At 44.1% G+C, this 17,381-nt stretch overlaps 1 protein-coding gene across 1 annotated transcript in view; it reads left to right on the forward strand.

The window, feature by feature from the left end:
• The window catches only part of FAM124A (family with sequence similarity 124 member A), a 68,753-nt gene extending 52,951 nt beyond the window's left edge, over window positions 1-15,802 (forward strand). Inside the window, exon 4 of the mRNA XM_003270112.3 lies at window positions 12,037-15,802. Within this exon, the coding sequence (XP_003270160.1) occupies window positions 12,037-12,843 (807 nt within the window). The 3' untranslated portion in view covers window positions 12,844-15,802. The remainder of the gene's footprint in view (window positions 1-12,036) is intronic.
• Window positions 15,803-17,381: the final 1,579 nt, after the last annotated feature.

Genomic DNA, 17,381 nt, shown 5'->3' on the forward strand with positions numbered 1-17,381 from the left:
TCCAAGATCCACTGAAGTGTAATGGTGTGGGTCACCAAGTTCTGAGCACCTTTAGTGGCTTTCTTTCCTAACCCTGCTTCTCTCTTCAGCTGCCTGGCTGGTTTGGGGTTGCTCCTTTAGTATCACACTCAAGTGGGACATTTTAAACAGCTGGGGCTTCCAGGTTCAACCAGCTCCTCTCTTCCATTAACTCAGGAACACCAAGTTATCAGAGGGCTACAGAGGCAGCAAAGCCTCAAGAGAGATGCAGAATCCAGCTGAATAAGATGTAAGTAACTTAGGAGAAACAAACACATGCAGAGCCAATGAAGCCATGATGGAAGTTAGCCACAATCTTAGTAAAGTGCAGAGAGGATGGGCCATGTGCACAGTTCTTTTCGGTTCCGAATCCCTGTTACAGAAACCACAAGAGGCTGCTGTGTGTCCCTCCTTGTTGGGACACCCCCTGGCCAGAATTGCTGTCTGTGTGCAACCTCAGTCAGCTAGAAAAGCAACACCAGACTGTTGGAAATGATATAATTACCTGCTTAATGGACACTTAATCTCAGGAAAATTTAGAATAGAAATAATACAGTAAAAATACATGATATTAACATTTTTTGTGGTAGCTGAGAAACAATTTGGTCATGTTTGGTATTTTAAGAATTTGTTGTGTTTTAGAGAATTTGACCTATTAAGACAAGAGGTCAACCTTGTGATTCCAATGTAAAATGTAGTTTAGAATTGATTTAGATTTGTACTTTTAAGTTGAGGAATATGAGAGCAAAGTTTCAGTAAATTTGTAACATTGAAACAGTTAAGAGGATCTAACTGTCACCATGTTTATATGTTGAATTGATTAGATTTACAAGAGTTACTTAAGTACTTTAAAGATTTTGTTTATGAATAAGACCACTGAACTACTTAAAATCAATACATTAAATGTATAAATGAAGTTTAAGATGTTAAAGGAAATTAAGCTACAAAGCCCTTTTAAAAATAATTGTTAATTGTTAACTTTTGCTAGACTTATTAATAGAATAAGATTTGTGAGTTGAGGCCAGGCGCGGTGGCTCACGCTTGTTAATCCCAGCACTTTGGGAGGCCGAGGCGGGCGGATCACGAGGGTCAGGAGATCGAGACCACGGTGAAACCCCGTCTCTACTAAAAATACAAAAAATTAGCCGGGCGTGGTGGTGGGTGCCTGTAGTCCCAGCTACTTGGAGAGGCTGAGGCAGGAGAATGGCGTGAACCCGGGAGGCGGAGCTTGCAGTGAGCCGAGATCGCGCCACTGCACTCCAGCCTGGGCGACAAAGCAAGACTCTATCTCAAAAAAAAAAAAAAAAAAAAAAAAAAAAAAAAGATTTGTGAGTTGAACTCAATCAGTTTAAGGGAAAATTGAGCTTGAAATTGGTAACTTTAATTAATTGAATGTTAATTTTTTAAAGTATTTTTTGGATTTTTTTTCTGTATCCAAAAGTAGATCAGAAAACCTACCTCGATATTCCAGAATTTTATCTGATTATGTAAACCCCCACCCTAGGTAACTAATGGAGAGTTAGTTTAATCCCACCCAGGACTACTTAGGTACAGCCAGAATCCCAGGACCCAACTACTATCCTGGGTGAGTTTAGAATCAGTGAGACAGTTCTGGGGGCCAGTTCTCACCCACAGTGTTCCTGGAAACATCCTGTTTACTCTGGGTTCTTCCACCTCCTGTGGACATGGGGTTCTGGCCTGTCTCTTTGAAGGCCCTTTGCAACTCCAGGGTGGGCCCAGCCTGAATCAGAGACCCCAGACCCAGATCATCCTCTAGCCTTAAGGGTCCCCAGCAAGTTAAGAGGCTGGTACTTTTTCAGGCAAATAGCCCACTGACTACATACGAGGTTGCTGCCATATCTGAAAATGCAAACTTGAGATAAGTCATTATTTACAACGTACTTGCATCCCATCTTGTCTCTGGAGAAGATACTTAGTTAATTGACATATTCTTTGAACATCTGTCAAGTTGCCCTGTCTTTAGGTCCTTTTGTTTCTGCATTTGTGTCTTAAATACTATGCACTTCAAAGATGGGATTTTTTTTAAATTTATAATGTTCTTACTTGTTTTTTACCACTCAAGAAAGCCCACGCAGAATTCTGGCCAGGAGAGCACCTAAGGACTGCTGCTTTGCAGGTAATAGAATAGCCACAGTGAATTCTTGACCTATTCTTAGCATGAATCTTACTAACCCATGAAACTTTGAGGTGCTGTCCTAAATTCTATTTGCTGAGAAGAGGCATTGTTAGTACAAGGCTAATCTCAACAATCAACATTTTCCCCCCTTAGGCAGATTTATGGAAAAGATTAGATCTATAGTTACTCTTTAGAATCTACAGTGTCCATGACGTCCATGTATTCTGAGGAAGGCCGGAGGGACCATTTGTTCAGCCTGAGTCTTTGTCCTGTGGGCGGTTATTTGATCTCTTCTGATGTAGGCAGCCTGTGTTTTTGGCATAAGCATTGCAAATATATTCAATAGTTCTCTGTTTTAAGTGAGTTAACAGATAATACTGCAAGAGCAAACTTATGTAAGCCGTAGAAATGGGTGGAACTGATGAGGATTCAAGGCTAAAAAGCAAGTTTTGTTATTTAAACAGATCTGCAGATAAGAACAAAATAAAAATTTATTGAGAGGGAAATGTGGCAGTGGAAATCATTCTCTGGAATTTCCATTATCCATATCATTTTCCAGACAGAGGTTAATTGAAAGGACAAGTTCAGCATACTTTAGCAAAGATAATTGTATACAAAGAGGGGAAAATGTGAATGCTAAAGGAATTAACACAGTAGGGATAAGACAAAAGGGACAGAACACTCCTGTGTGCTGGCGCTGCCTCTCCCACTAGCTTTCTCACTGCACATTATACAGGGCACAGTTTTTCTAGGTCTCCATTTTTACAGCTTTCCAGAATGACAGATTTTTGGAGCTGGGAGGTTGCAAGAGTTTAGTTCACATAGAGTAAAAAAAGGCATTTTTTAAGTTTTGAAGAGTATATAGTCATGAAAATATAAAGTCATTCAGAATAAAATAATTTCAGTAGCCATAAAAATAGATAAGGGCCCCAGAACAAGAGAAGTGAAGCCAGCTAGGCAGCAGGGAAAATCAGAAGGTTGGCCCTTGTCCGGCTACACATTAATTCAAATCACCTGAGGAGCTTTTCAACTGATGCCTGGGACCCACCCCGGAGATTGTTTCAGTTGCTCTGGAATGGTTTTTTTTTTTTTTTTTTAAGCTTTCTGGGTGATTCTTATGTGCAACCAGGATTGCAGAGTACTGGCTCACATAATACAGTAAATTCTGCTCTCGTTTCTTTTCCTCTTGGCTTGATTTCATGACAATCTCAGTCTTGAGGACGCTGCCAGTATCTTTCCTGGCAAATACGTGTATTCACTGATTCTAATGATGGTGTGGGTGGCCAGAGTGGAGGATGGTTAGGTGGGGACTATGATGCCCAGCTGCAGTCTAGGCAGTAATATAACCTCGCCAAGTCCAGTGGAAGGTTTTGACGGTGTTGAGGAGACCTGACTCACTGGTGTTAACCACAGTTTAGGCGTGGATCCTTTTCTGATATGGTCAGCTAGCTCAGCCTTGCAGTAGCACTGCTTTTGAGTTTTCATAATCCATTTTTATTATGTCAAGTAATGGGGGCTCACTTTTCTCTGAATTAGTGATTGGAGTCCAGGCCAAAAAGCAAGAACAGTGATAAGTATCTCACACTTAAAGTTCAGAGAAGCTCCAGCTGTGAGACCAGCCACTTCCCTCTTCAAGGCAGGCTGGGTGGCCCAGTTCTGCAAAACCAGAATATCCTTTTCCCCCTACCTTCTTAGAAGGAAGCTGGGGGCACAGGAGGTCAGTAGGCTGGCTTTGGGGGCACACCTACCCTCTGCTCCCTACCAAATCAAGAGTCCTCAAACCACACTCCCCTCCTGCCCACACTGATTGTCTCTTGTCTTTATCATTCTGAGACACTGAATGGCCAAGACTTGATGCTGCAGGCCTGGGCCCTAAGAAAGGAGCAGGAGGGAGATGGCTGGGCTAAATGGGAAACAGACAGTGTCTATGCCTAGATGAGAGAGTGGGAAAAATTGGTTTAGGAGTTTGTACAGAAAGTAATTGACAGGAGTCAACAAATTAAAGACCACAGGCCAAATCTAGCCCGCCACCTATTTTTGTAAATAAAGCTTTATACACACACACACACACACACACACCCCAGTTGAACCCCCAGATCAGCTACCTCTTCTCCTTCCCATCAGAAGGCCAGAGCTTACTCTCTGGAAAGATGGACCAGGGACCTAGGCCACAGGACACCAAGCACAGTCAAGGTAGGAGTGCCATACTGGGCCCAGGAGGAAGAAGTGCAATTCTGTGTTACACTTCTGGGATTGCCAGGTTCCTAACACCTGCCCAGGCAGGAGGCTGAGGGAGTCCCCTCTGGGGAGAACTGGGAGGCTAGTGGCTGCCAAATCAGACAGCACAGATATTGAACATTTGCATCACTGCACAGAGTTCTACAGACAGCACTGCTCTAAGAAGTAAGACTTGGATAAGGGTAAAACCTTTTTTCCCCCCATTATAAGCTTTGTAGAACTAATGTGTACTTTGTTTTTAAAACTCTGTTTACTGATCAGTTTATAAAAATAAAAATTTAATTCAAAAAATGATAGAGAGGCATTCCTGCAGAACTTATACCCCCAGGTTTATACAAGGGCATTATATTTTCATAATACAAAAGTTTAGCAGCGACTCTCACCTGGGGGCACTTGGCATCTCTCCTCCACCAGGGTACATTTGGCAATGTCCTGAGGCATTTTTGGTTGTCACAACTGGGAGGTAGCCAGGGTGCTATTGGTATCTAGTGGATAGAGGTCAGGGATGCGGTTAAACATCCTCACAGGACAGCTCTCCCAATAAGGAGCTATCGAGCCGAAAATGTCAATTGTGCTGAGCTAGAGAAAACTGAGATTAAACTGAATATCCAAGATTCCAGTCGGGCTCGCGGATAGATATGTATGCATGTACTTTTTCTTTTAATGAAACGGGGGCTTGCTATGTTGCCCAGGCTGGTCTCAAACTCCTAAGCTTAAGCGATCCTTCCACCTCAGCCTCCTGAGTAGCTGGGACTACAGGCGTGTAACACTGTGTTGGCTTAATTTTTTTTTTTTTTTCAACTTGAATCCTTTGGGCTAGAATGCAGTAATTAGCTAAAGTTCAGTCCCACAAGCTAGCATTATACCCTCAGTGCAATAGAAAATTAAATTGGAAAATTGAAGAAATTATCTGGATAATTCAAAAACAAAATACTCTATCTGTTGTTGTTCAAATAAAGTAAGAATGAGATTTTTAACCTAAGTTATTGTTAATCATTTCTGTCAGCTCCTCCTGGTCATTGAACTATGTCACGGGATATTTCTCTTTGGAAATTTCCTAAAATCAATGATACTTAATGAAACTCTGATGATCCTTTGTTAATATAAAAATCAGTTCTGTCTACTCCTGTGTTTTACAGCCAATGGGCAGGGTAATTCACAAATTACATCAAAAATAAATATTCGGGGAAAGATGCAGAACTTATACAAAGAGAAAGCTTGCACCTGGGCATGATATTCTTTCAAGTTTTACAGATTCTATCATTAGATTTGTTGGCGCTAGCTCCGGGTCCTCAGCTGTCACTTTGATTTTCTGTATTGTTCCTCCTTAAGTGAATAGCTTTTTAATATACATCAGATCAATATCCATGTTGTTTCCTAGAACTTCTAGGTGCCCAGCCCTTTTCTGTTTATTAATAGTATCTCCTGGGATCCTTGCCACATTTTCACAAGAGTCGCTACTGATACCGGTTGGCTATCCCTTCTCTGAAATGCTTGGGATCAGAAGTGATTAAGATTTCAGATTTTTTTTGGATTTTGGAATATTTGCATTATGCTTATCACTTGAGCGTTGGAAATCCAAAATCCAAAATGCTTCAGTGAGCATTCCTTTGAGCATCATGTCAGCACTCAAAGCTGACATGATTTTGAAGCATTTTGGATTTCAGATTTGGGATTAGGAATACTCAACCTGTATTAAACAAAGCTGGTCCCTGAGACAACTACTCAGATATTTTTTTTATTTGAAAAGTTGCTCTTTATCATTAGATGTTGCTACTGCTTTTCCCAAAAATATCAGAGTCCTCATAACTTTTTTCTGTTAAAATCAAATAATATTTATTGGTATTTATGACTTATGATATATAGGCATATATCATAACTTACACATGTATAAGTACCTTAAAATTACCTTAAGTTATTTTAGAAGATATGTATTTGTATCTCACATGTATTTTTGTATTTACTCATTCAGGAATATATTGAGTGCTTGCTATGTACAAAACTGAACCTTTGTTTAAACACATAATTGCAGGATCAGACGTCAAGCAACCCAGTTTCTAAAAGCCTCACAGAACTAAGTGAAGATTTAACAATTAACCCAGTTCCTCTAAATATATCAATATCTCTTATTTGTTGAGGTAATTTGTAAGCTCAAGTTCAACGGAGAATGATAGGGACCTAAAGAATCGTGGCTTAATCAAGAGTGGCTTATTTTCTGTCCTACCTGTGGGCATCCACAGTACTCAGGAATCCTGGTTCACAATGGCTACTGGATACAGTAGCAAAAAGTTTTTAAAATAGAGCAAGGGGCCAGGCATGATGGCTCATGCCTGAAATCCCAGTGCTTTGGGAGGCCAAGGCAGGAGGATCACCTGAGGCTAGGAATTCAAGGACCAGTCTGGGAAACATAGCCAGACCCTGTATATACCAAAAAAACAAATGGCTGAGCATAGTATCACATGCCTTTAGCTCTAGCTACTCAGGCAGCTGCAGCAGGAGGATCACATGAGCCCAGGAGTTTGAGGCTACAATAAGTTATGATCGTGCCACTGCACTCCAGCCTGGGTAACAGAAGGAGGCCCTGTCTCTAAAGAAATAAAGAAATAAACCAGAGCACAATAAGTACCAGCCTTAGAGAAAAAAAGATAAATGACTTTAAAAAGAACTTCTGTTCATCAAAAGATACCAATAAGAGAACAAAAAGGTAAGCCACAAACTGGCCGATGATATTTTTTGCAATGCATATATCTAAGAAAGGTGTTAAATCCAGAGTATGCATAAAGAGCAGGCATGTCTCTAAAAAGAATGCCTAAATAGCCCGTAAACATCTCATAAGATGCTCAATATCATCACTCATCAGGGAAATGCATTAACAACATGATGAAATGCCATTACCCACCAGAATGGCTAAAATTAAAAAAGAATTACAGTGCCAAATGCTGGTGAGGATGTGGAGCAACTGGAATACTTATAAATTCCTGGTAGAATTGTATATCAATGCAACCAATTTGGAAAACTGACAGTATATACTAAAGCTGCAAACATGCTCATGCTGTGGCCCAGCATCTCCACTCCTAGGAATATGCCCAAGAGAAATGAGTGCATGTTGTTCACCAAATGAGGGGAAGTGGCCAAATGAGGCTTCACAGCAGCACCTTGAATTTTGTCTCCGAAGATGGCAGATATTCTCTAAGTGCACAGACACTGGGAGCACCATGTAAAGTCATGGAGATACAGATGAGCATGAGGTGTTTGGGAGCATGGTAGTTGTAAACTGCTGGAGCACATGGGTTAGGATTCTAGAAAGACACAAGGCTCAAGGGGTAGGCCGGGTCTTGTAGAGCTTGCCAAGGAGTGAGTTTTGCCAAGGAGCTTGTTCAGGTTTGACTTCCAGAAAGATCACTCAAGAGGTATGCGGGGTGAAGCTAGGGAGGCCAAGTAACTCTTGGCAGGAAGCCACAGGGGGTGCTAATTATCACTTTCCTGCCATTTTACCAATTTGGGGGAATAAGTACTTTTACCCCATATTATACTACCTGCCATTCTATGCAGAGAATGGAATTGGTATGTTGCTATAACTGATGATTTTCCAGAAAGCCTTACACTTCCATAATGGCGACAGGAAAAGAAGGTAGACAGATGACAATCCAGCAAGCGTTTGCTCAACCGCCATCCTGTCTAGTTCAGCATCTCTTTGACAACTTTCAAACTTTCTACCAAAAACATCACTGATTTTACAAAACATGTACGGGCTTTGTCCATTCTTAGAGTGAACTTTGCCCTTTTCATCCAAATCCTCTTCCTGCACTGACCATTCCAAAAAGACAACACAGGCTTTGTTTGCCCATGGCCAGCATCCTTAGTGAGTGTATGAAAACCACCCAAAGGAAAGGGAAAGGAAAACAAAACATGGTGTTTTCCTTTAGAGCAAGACTCTGATTTCTCAATGTGAACCCGTTGCCCAATTTTCTTGAGACAGCCCCAAATTTGTATTAGTCCCTGTGTTAAAATGGCCATCACGGGCTCATTACCAGCAGACATTGTCACACTGTTCATGTTTCTGCCAAGGAAAAAACAAGAGGAAATGATCTTACTGGGAAAGAGGAGGTGTGAGGCTGAGGGTAAAGTCCCTGACCATGAACAAATCATGAGACTCTGCCAGGGCTCCTGGGGGAGGGGCAGAATCACCTTTACTAGTGATTTAAGAAGAAAAGATTCTTACCAAAAAGATAGCTTCACTCGTGTGTTTATCACAGCACTATCCACAGTAGCAAAGATATGCAATCAACCTAAGTGTCCATCAAGTGGATGACTGGAAAAAAAATTGTGTGTATATAGCATGGAATACTCCTTAACTATAAAAGGAATGAAATCACATCTTTTACAGCCACATGGTTAGAATTGGAGGTCATTATCTTAAGTGAAATAACTCAGAAACAGAAAGTCAAATACCACATATTCTCATTTAGAAGTGAGACCTAAACAATGGGTACACATGGACATACAGAGTGGACTAAGAGACACTGGAGCGTCCACAGGGTGGGAGGGTGGGAGGGTGAGTGGGGAGTGAGGGCTGAAAATTACCTATTGGGTATGCTGTTCACTGTTTGGGTGATGGGTACACTAAAAGCACAGACTTCATCACTATGTGGTATTTGCACATAAGAAATCTGCACTTGTACTCCCTAAATCTATAAAAAGTAAAAAATTAAAGAGAAAGAATTGGCCGGGCATGGTGGCTCACGCCTGTAATCCCAGCACTTTGGGAGGCCAAGGCGGGTGGATCACGAGGTCAGAAGATCAAGACCATCCTGGCTAACATGGTGAAACTCCGTCTCTACTAAAAATACAAAAAATCAGCCGGGCATGGTGGCACGTGCCTGTGGTCCCAGCTACTAGGGAGGCTGAGGCAGGAGGATCACTTGAACCCAGGAGGCAGAGGTTGCAGTGGGCTGAGATCGCACCACTGCACTTCAGCCTGGCGACAGAGCGAGACTCTGTCTCAAAAAAAAGAGAGAAAGGATTCTATCCATGTGCCAGAGAATGAGCCTCTTGACACCCAGATCCTTGAAAAAGGTGCTTTGGCTCAGTGGTCCGCCGCAGACCCCTTTGCTTCCCCAACAGCAAACTGCACTCAAAGGTGCAGGGAAAACTCTTGGATCAGTTACTGAATTCCAATTTTTTTGGTGACTTTAGGGACATAACCAAATTTCCCGGGCTGGTTGCCTTAAGCACATCAATTTATGTGATGCTATTCTGTTCCTTAGATAGAGTTCCTTAAATAGAAAGAAGGGAGCTTCTGGATTCCAGGGAGGCAGCTAGCCTGCACTGCTTCAAAGAGAAAGAAAGGAACCAGTACATCACTGCTGTCACTTGGAGCAGCTCAGGAGGGCAGCCCCCAAGAGCTGAAAGCCTGGGGGAGGCTTCCATGTGAGGAGGATTCAGGTTCCCGTTTCACTCGAAAAAGGTCCACTGAGGAGGAGTCTCTGGAAACATCTAAAGTAACTCCCTCTCAGCTTCTAGTGTTTCTGGTCAGCAGACAAGCACACAAGAGAGGCCAGAGATGGAACCACCACCGGGGGAACAGCACATAAAGGAGCTCCAACCTTCACAGGTGCAAGTTGTCTTTAAATCCAACAAGACCCCACTTTTAGAAACTGACCCCTCTGCCACTGGACAGAGCCAGAGAATACCACCAGATCTGCCCAGATCCAAACCCTGCAGGCACATCAGCTCCAGGCCTCAGGAGGGATGTGGAGGCTCCTCAGCCACCTGCCTCCTGCTGCCGCCCAGGATTCCTGCTGTTATTCACAGTGCCATGTCAGCCTCAAATTCTGCCCACCCAGCAGGCAGCTCCACTGTGCACGTGGGCACCCTCCAGTGAAAAAGACCGGGTACCATCTCTCTTCAAAGCAGCAGAATGTAGGGTTTGTCTGGATTCCTACCTTCATCATGTGGTAAAAATAAGAGAGTACAGATAGATTTCTGTTAAACAAGCACAGTCATGAAAATCTCTGCAAAACTACACAATGTTCATCCTCCATCAGTTGTGCCTGATTTTAAGCCAAATTGAACAGTGCCCTATTCCCTGACAGTGGGAAGATTTAGACGTCCCCTGGCATTCCTTGCATGGGAACCTTGACCTTCTGCTCCTCATAAAGCAACCACAAAGTCTTCCTTTTTCAGGCAGATTCGGACTGCAATAATTTTTCACCAAGTGCATGTTCTCAAATAAGACTTTGCAGACAGAAGTTACAAGGTGATGCATACTTATCAAGAAGGAAAATGACATTAGGGCACCCAAAGGAATTGGCCTTTGGAAAAAATAAGATAGACATTTGAATTAATAAACATTGTCCCCCTCCCCCGGAAACAACCTCTGTACCCAAGGACTTCTTTAATAGCCTCATGACTTATTTTCTCTTTTATTCAGCCAATTCAAATGATTAAGAAAATTGGTTTGTTTCCCCAGCAGCCACCCACCTGTGACATCTCTCAGGCACATCTGAGCCTTTTGGGGCTGCTCCTTACCCGGTCCCAAAGGGGTGACTCTCCATTCCTGCTGGATGCCAAGAGAGAGCCCCTGTAGTAAACCCCAGTCAGAACCCTTTTCTTACTGCAGGGATTTGTAAATCAGATACTATTAATATATACTAAGTCAAGCCAGACCGACTGCCCCCAAACCCATTATTTAATCGAAACCTTGGATGCACAGTAGGGTTGGCCTTGGGTTCTGGCCTGTAGGCTTGGACACAGACCAGAGAGAGAACCTGGGAGAAGCAGACCCTGGTGCAAATGCGCATTGGAAGAGAGGTCTCCGGTTCTGCGCAACAGAAATGGGTTACTGGTGAGCTGCAGTGAGGGCGGGAGAGGGCTGCTGGACCAGGAGGACAGGCTGGGATATGACAGGGCAAAGCTGCTCAGCCAACCCCTGCAGGATCTGCAGGAACAGTCAGCAGGTGGCAGCTCCCTTTCCTGTACACTGTTCCTGAAAGGCAACGTATATAGAGGAATCAGTAGTTACTAGCAACAAGTAGATAAATGCTAACCCCGACAGCCCCTCACTCATGGAGGATTTACTGTCTGGAACCATGGACCACCCCACCCTAAGACTGTGTCCTGGCTATCATGCATGTACTAGAATCACATGGTTCTGGTCTGAAATTGTCTGTGCATAGCCCATCCTGATCACTTCTGTCCTCTCATCGGTAACATTTCCAAACAGTGTCTATCAGGTGAGCACACTGTGACTCTTTGGTTGGAAGGAAACAAACCCTGCAAGCATTCTTTTTGCATTTTGTGATAATTCTTATCTCCGTTATCCTACTCAGCCAGGCCCGTGTTCTTTTTGCCAGTTTGTTGAGCGCAATGGGCATGTGTGCTTTAAAAAGTATTCTGTATTGTCATAAGGAGCTGAATCTCCTCCTAGCCTCGGAGATGGCTCCTCAGACGGAAAAGTCTGTCTGGTGCTCCTCAAAGCTCTGCTACCTCTGTCTTTGCTCTAGAGATTGCAGAACTGGTAACGCTGGTAATGCTTTATTGCCATGACATTGCCAGGAGTTTCCAGTGATTGGTAACTGTGTTTCCTGATGCATTTAACAATTCCCATCCCGCACTAATATGATCTGCCTCTCCCCCCACAGGCACAAAGGGTGCATAAGAAGTTTCCTAAACCTGGCAGAGTGCATCATTCCTCCGAGAAGAAACGTCATTCCACTCCTTTGCCGAGCACTGCTGTACCAAGCCATACACCTGGCAGCAGCCAGCAGTCCCCGCTCAACAATCCTCACCCGGGGCCCATCCGGACAGGCCTGCCTCCTGGGCACCAGCAGGAATTTGCCGGACGAGCCAACAGCACCCCCAACCCTCCCTGGTCTTTCCAGAGAAGCAAGTCCTTGTTTTGTTTGCCCACGGGCGGCCCCTCCCTGGCCTCCTCAGCTGAACCACAGTGGTTTTCAAGCACAGGTGCCCCAGGGCACAGGGCATCAGAGTGGAGGCATGGCCACCTCCTCTCTATTGATGATCTAGAGGGGGCCCAGGAGACAGACGTGGACACAGGCCTGCGGCTGTCCTCATCGGACCTGTCTGTGGTCTCTGCGTATTCTGCACCCAGTAGGTTCTGCAGCACAGTGGAGACATCCCTCCCCTCCGAAAGATGCAGCAGCCACTGGGCAGCTCACAAGGATTCCAGGGAGGGACCACTGCCCGCTGTCAGCAGGGTGACGACAGAGGCCTCCTGGGCTTCCCTCCCTTTCTTCATCAAAAGGTCTTCCAGCTCCTCAGCGACAGCTGGTGCTGCTCCCCCAGCTCCCAGCACCTCCACCCTCACAGACTCCTCCCCACAGCTCCCATGTGATACCCCCAAAGTCAAGCAGACCGATGGAAACGTGCCACCACCCCCAGGGTCGGCTGGCCCCGGGGATAATGACATGGAGGAATTCTACATCTGAATGCCCTCTGCTCTTGTTCTCGAAATACACAAACTCAGAGACACAGACTCAGGCCCCACTGCCCCTCTGGCCACTGAGCGCACCACATTCTTCATGATCCATTTCCCAGGAGCCCGTAGCACATTTGCCTACCACCCACTCTTAGCTGGGGTGTGGTATATCTCTAGAGACACAGCAGAAAAATACTGGCATTTTTATGCAAATAAATTCTCAACAAACTTGTCATAAAATATATTTTTTGAATATTCAGCATTTGAGATATGGTTTAGTGGGTTTATACAATTTAAATGGCTTATATAATTATTTGAAATGAAAAGAAAACCTAGTCAGCCAGAACCAATTTGGCAATTTTTCCATGGTATGAAGGAAAATCAATTAAGGCCAAAACGTTGAATGTGGGAGAGATAGTAAGTGACTTGTATGAGGGATTACTGCATAATAACATGATGCACACCTTACTGGATTCACCATATATATTTACATTACCAGAAAACAGTGGCCCTAGGGATGTTTAAGCACTGCTTATAGTGGAAAAAGTCAGCTTGAGAAGTAAACATGTATCAGACTAAGGTAATTCCTCACCTTGAAGCCATGCAACACCTGAAAATCTGGATTTATGCAGAGGTCGCTAATGTGTTTTATAAAGATTTAGCATGAGTAACAGACTCTTGGTGCATTTAAAATATGTGAGTTTCAGAAAGTAGATTTGCATACACCTTTTCAACAGCACATTTCACTGGAATGGATGATGGGCTTCTGAAGACCACTCCACTACCTAAATTTATTTGGATCACTGAGGAAGAGCATTTGTTGGGATTACAGAATTAGACATCATGGGTAGGTAGTCTTAAGATTCTTCAACTTTCAAAAACTACAGTCTAAGGGCAATATTCAAATGACAGGAGCCGGACTGTATACTGCTTTCTGCTGTGACCATGCTGGGTCACACGCCTATGTTGCTCATTTTTAAATGATTTGGAACATTTTAGCCAGCATTTTGATCACACAGATTAATAATGATGTCCTCCCCAAAACGGGAAACTTTACATGAAACGCTCTCCTGAACAAACACCAGTGCACTGCCAGCCTCACATGACTGCATGGGAGCTTTAATTAACGCTGAAGCCCAACGACCTTGGCTTTTCCTGCCTGTTCTCTGCTACTGTCACACTGTGAATGGTATTTGAATCTCATCTCCCTCTCACCTCAGTAAGAGTATGTTTGTTTACAGCTCCAACCTCAGCAATGCCAAAGGCTGGCATCAGGGGCAGTGCCAAGCTGTCCCTGGATACTATTTACCTTTGAGGAAGAAGAGCGTGGGTTTGCCAAGCTCAATTCCCAGGCTGGTGCTCCTTGAATTAATCATGGCACAGTGTTCATCTCTCTGGAAATGCCCACGCCAGCCCAGACACAGCCTCAGAGTCCTTTCCAACACGACCCTCCAGGCAGCAGTTACCAACCATCGGTCTTCAGCTGAAGCTTCAAGTCTTTTCCATCCTTGTAATGACAGCCTTAGGTCTTGCCCCAAGCATTCTGGACTCTCCAACACTCAGAATTGTAATATTCTGCTCTAATTTAAATTTTTAAAAACATATAGTCTCCTAATTTAGGATAAGGAGTAAGCAAACTTTTTCTGAAAAGGGCTAGATAATGAGTGTTTTAGCCTTTGCTAGTCGTACGGTCTCTGTTGAAGCTACTCAACTCTGCCACTGTAGTATGAAAGCAGCCATGGGTAATAATGTTAATGAATGGGAATGGCTGAGTTCCAATAAAGCTTTATTTATTTATTTTTTTGAGACAGGGTCTCACTCTGTTGCCCAGGCTGGAGTGCAATGGTGCAATCTCGGCTCACTGCAAGCTCTGCCTCCCGGGTTCACGCCATTCTCCTGCCTCAGCCTCCCGAGTAGCTGGGACTACAGGTGCACGCCACTATGCCTGGCTAATTTTTTGTATTTTTAGTAGAGACAGAGTTTCACCATCTTTGCCAGGTTGGTCTCGAACTCCTGACCTTGTGATCCGCCCACCTTGGCCTCCCAAAGTACTGGGATTATAGGCATGAGCCACCGTTCCCAGCCAATAAAACTTTATTTACAAGAACAGCTGGTGGGCCAGATTTGGCCCAAGTGTCATAGTTTATTATCCCTTGAGCTAGGCTGCTGCCCGAAGTTGATTCAACATCCCAGCTCCAGTCAACAACAAAAATTCTAAGTCTCCCACCTAATGCTGCTGTGGTGTGTCATGCCAAGAAAGTGGGCTACTCAGGTTAGACCAATGACTACAGAACCACAGGACTCAGAACAGGAAGGAGCTTCTTTCTGCAGAGCCGACTCCTGGAAACCCACCAGCACTGCACCTTCTGCCCAGAAATGTGATTCAGTCAATAGCTGATAATGAAAAGCAACCTGCAAACATTAGGAAGAAGGAGAAAAATAATTCAGAGGTGATGATACCACCTCCAATGAACAGGGAAGCAAGTTCATCAGTAGCAAAAGTCAGTGAGGCCAAAAAAAAAAAAAGGCTAACGGCCGAGGGCTGGCTCCTTCTTTCTCCCTAATCAGTGTCCTTATTTCAGTATGCTCACATGCTCGCCTAGGACTGCTTTAGAGTACAACTCTGGGACCTGCCCTCATCACAGTCCAATCTACCAAACTGAGTGACCCCAAAGGACATCATAGACAACATTTGAAAGCAAGAAATGCAAAATGTTCCCATAGCATCAGGTGAGCAGGGAGAGGACGCCTACTGCAGAACGCATGGAAATGGCAGTCCCTCCATGGAGAGGGAGTCACAGGAACACATTTACCAAAGCCTTCCCTTCCATTTCTGGCCATTCCAGTAGCATCTTCCTCATCCAGAAGGGCTCCCAATACTCTCTGGAGGATCCTGACTCGTTTGGAGTATTACCCTTGTAAAAGATGCTGGCACATTGTAGGTGCTCAATAAATGCATTCAATTGAAAGATATTGAGGTTGTCTCATAAATTATTTCTATGTATTAGGCTCTGTAGTGTAAGAAGTCTAGATTGTAGCCCTGGTTTTTTGTTACTTAATGGAACCGTGTCTCGTTTCCTTGGCCTTGCACTTCCTCCAGCATTGCCAGGGAAGGGGGTGTGTTGGTAAGTGCTCTGGTTGAGTTACATCCCATCCCTCATTTGCCTCTTTTCCAAGTAAGATCCCCTCACCCCCAAATTACTGCTCACAGTCCCACTTTGGCCTACACTAAACACCACCTAGTATCTGCTTTAAAGAGCAAATCTTTCTCTGTCTGTCCCCAACTCACCTGGCAAGTCCTACAGAAATCATCTTAGGTCACTTCAACTGGTTAAAAGGAGCATAAGAGAAACTGGTGGAAGCAGTGGGTGAGCCACTGCAGAGACTTTTGTGACATGGGAGGGTTGATGTGTGCTTGAATAAACTGGGTTTTAGTACTGGCTGCTCCTTGAGCCCCTGGGTCTGAGGGCAGGGGGACAGTCACAGCAGAGTGTACTGGACTGTACCACCCAGTGCATTCCCAGGTGAGACCACATGTTTACTTTACTTAGAATGAGCTCCTGGCCACAAGGAAATCAGGAGAAACTCAGGTATCTTCCTACCTCCCTATTTTCCTTTTTTTTTTTTTTTTTTGAGACAGGATATCACTGTCACCCAGGCTTAGTGCGGTGGCACAATCATGGCTCACTGCAGCCTCAACCTCCCAGGCTCAAGTGATCTACCCACCTCAGCATTCTGAGTAGCTGGGACTACACATGCACCACTATGCCCCACTAATTTTTTATTTTTTATAGAGACAGAGTCTTGCTATGTTGCCCAGGCTGGTCTCAAACTCCTGGACTCTAACCCTCCTCCCACTGCAGCCTCCCAAAGTGCTGGGATTACAGGCATGAGACAGAGCGCCCGGCCTATCTTTCTACTTTCTGTAGATGAATTAGTTCTCCAAACTGTCAGCCAAGAGGCATCTGAATAGATTCATGGAATTCCTATAAGATTTTTAAGGGCAATAAAACCAGCTGTGGACAGCTTCTCCCTCCTCATACCCTCAGACCGGTATCAGTGACCAGTTCTGACCAGTGATCCCTGGGTATGAATTTCAGGAGAGCAGTAGGAATAGCTGAATAGTCACCCTCTCCTCCACCCCAGGCCACGTGGCTCCATGTGCTCATCATTTGTAGGGTTCTGCTTCTCTGGCATTCCTGAGAAATACAATTGATCAGATACTGCAGAGGCTTCAGAAAATAGCATGAGAAGCTGACATGAATAAATTGTGTTCTCAAGGGAAACACCTTTTGACACACTGTTATTATAACAAATGGAACCATGAAGGGTCAGGAACCTGAATTTAAAGATTATATATTAGTACATTCTTCCACCTTTTACTGAAGGCTTTTTCTAGTCTTGCGCACAGAGGTCTATTTACAAAGTGGTTTTAAAAGATCTAATTTCCCTGAGTGAATAATGGAGGCAAACATGAATGAATGTCGGCAGGCTTGAGTCTTTTTAACAATTTCCATCTTAGAGGGGTGAGGACTGATGTCCCATGAT

The sequence above is a fragment of the Nomascus leucogenys genome, chromosome 5 (assembly GCF_006542625.1).
Source record: "Nomascus leucogenys isolate Asia chromosome 5, Asia_NLE_v1, whole genome shotgun sequence".
Lineage (NCBI taxonomy): Eukaryota > Metazoa > Chordata > Mammalia > Primates > Hylobatidae > Nomascus > Nomascus leucogenys.